The 2,130-nt window shown below is 24.6% G+C and overlaps 1 protein-coding gene across 1 annotated transcript in view; it reads left to right on the top strand.

Annotated features, from left to right (window-relative positions):
* Positions 1 to 2,024: 2,024 nt before the first annotated feature.
* Positions 2,025 to 2,130, top strand: part of Mrps10 (mitochondrial ribosomal protein S10) — a 2,309-nt gene continuing 2,203 nt past the window's right edge. The window contains 1 exon segment of the mRNA NM_001162259.1: positions 2,025 to 2,130. Coding sequence (NP_001155731.1) covers positions 2,074 to 2,130 — 57 coding nt within the window. The 5' untranslated portion in view covers positions 2,025 to 2,073.

Raw genomic sequence — 2,130 nt, 5'->3', positions numbered from 1 at the left:
TAATGCACACATTTATGCAGTTTAAAAATATAAGGTCAAAATTTAAATTTCCCAGTAGTTTTCAAAAGCGCCGGGAAAAACAAAAGAAAAATTAAGGAAACACGGGAATTTTTACGCAAAATCGATATTTCACAAAATTGAATTTGGTTTTTGGTGTAACTTTAAAAAAAATGGCCGTAGATACATGAAATTTCGACTAAATGTTTATCTTAGTATCTTCTATACACCATAACATTTTCAAAATATTTTGATTTATTTTGAGCTCTTTACGGATATTTTCATTTTCCATTTTTTTTAGTTTTTTTTCTAAAAATATCAATAAAATTTTATTTGTTGGATAAAAAAGCTTGAAAGTTTAATAGAAGGCTCCTAGTATATTGTTTCAAAGGCAGATGAAAAATATTAAAAATCGTTAGTCACAGTTTTTTTTATAGGCATTTAAAGTTCAATAAATGACAAAATATGGAAAAATCACGAAAATTTGCAAATTATTTCGAGTTAGAATTTCATAAAAATTTTTCTTTTTAAATCTAAGATATGAAAGTGTAATACAAGATTTCTTATAAGATTATCTACCTTTATCAAACAAAAAATATCTATAAGAAAGTCAAATTAAATTTTTATGATCGTTTGAAATTCAAATTTTTACAACATTTGATATTCACTCGATTTCTCATGTAGCGATTTCCTTATTTTGTTGTTCTTATTTTTGTAGTTCAAAAACGAATAACTGCAGATACATGAAAATTTTACTGAATGTTTATATTAGCATTTCCTATACACCATACAATTTTGAAAATATTTTGACTCTTTTTGAGCTGTTTACGGACATTTTCAGTTTTCAATTCTTTTAGTTTTTTTTTCTATAAATATCAATAAAGTTTTATCTGTTGGGCCAAAAAGTGTATAAATTTAATACAAAACTCCTTATATATTGTTACAATATCAGTTGAAAAATATTAAAAATACATAGGCACAATTTTTTTTTATAAGCATTTAAAGATCAAATTTTAATTTGAAAAATTATTTTTTAGTTAAAAATTTATAAAATGTTCAATTTTTGTATCTAAGAATTGAAAATTTAAAACAAGATTCCACGTAAAGTAATTAATTCTGTTACCAAAAAATCTAAAAAATACATTTACACAGTTTATTTTTATAGTCATTTTAAGTACAAATTTGAAACGAAATTACATATTAAAAAACTAGGATAACTATTTTAGTTATTTTGTTGTGATAGTATAATATTATTCGTGGGTACTTGAAACTTCTAAAGTATACTATTATATATCTATGATAGTACCACGGTTTTTTGTTGATGTATAACGCGTTATAAGTACCTAATAGATATTATGATATGATTAATTTGGAATTTATTATAGGTACCTATTATAGGTCAATTTTTTTAAAATACTATAGACTATAATATAATATTATGTCTTATACCTAGACTGACATACCGTCTCCGCTCAGAATCGTTTTTCTTATACAATGATATTATATCATTGAATTCAAATTTAATACCAACCATTATACAGTGATCCACTTGTAACCTACTGTACAGCAGAGCGACATCCAATTACCCACCTTTTTTATTTTATTTATATTATATATTATTATCTATGCTTAAATGCTGTATTACACATTTGACATTTCTAACAAGTAACATTCACTTGTATCAATAAAGACATGAATAATTGAATAAGATATTAAAAAATCATACCATTAGATGCAAGAAAAGCTCCAGACGAAAATAATTTATTATACTTTATTGTTGGCTCAAATCGTAGGTAGTTCGTAGAATGGAGAAATAATTTGATTTGTTTTAAAAAAGCCATGCTTATAATATTCGAAATGAAAAATTGTTATCAGTTATTATTTTGTCAACATCACGGACTAAGATATCTTAATATATCTTAGTCCGTGGTGGTGCTTATCCTCAGATAAGTGATAAGTGATAAGGAAGGAATAATATTATTAATCTATAAAAAATACCTATATCAAGTCCTAACTTCTTGAATCTTGATTCATCTTTATAATTTTCAATTTTTGGTGTGACGACGACAAGAAATAATGACTACTTTCTTGAAAACCTTATTGTTGAACAGTAGAAAAAGTTCAGCGTTGTGG

The sequence above is a fragment of the Acyrthosiphon pisum genome, chromosome A2 (genome assembly GCF_005508785.2).
Source record: "Acyrthosiphon pisum isolate AL4f chromosome A2, pea_aphid_22Mar2018_4r6ur, whole genome shotgun sequence".
Lineage (NCBI taxonomy): Eukaryota > Metazoa > Arthropoda > Insecta > Hemiptera > Aphididae > Acyrthosiphon > Acyrthosiphon pisum.
The sequence above is the reverse complement of the archived record's forward strand: the minus strand, read 5'-3'. Positions and strand labels throughout refer to the sequence as shown.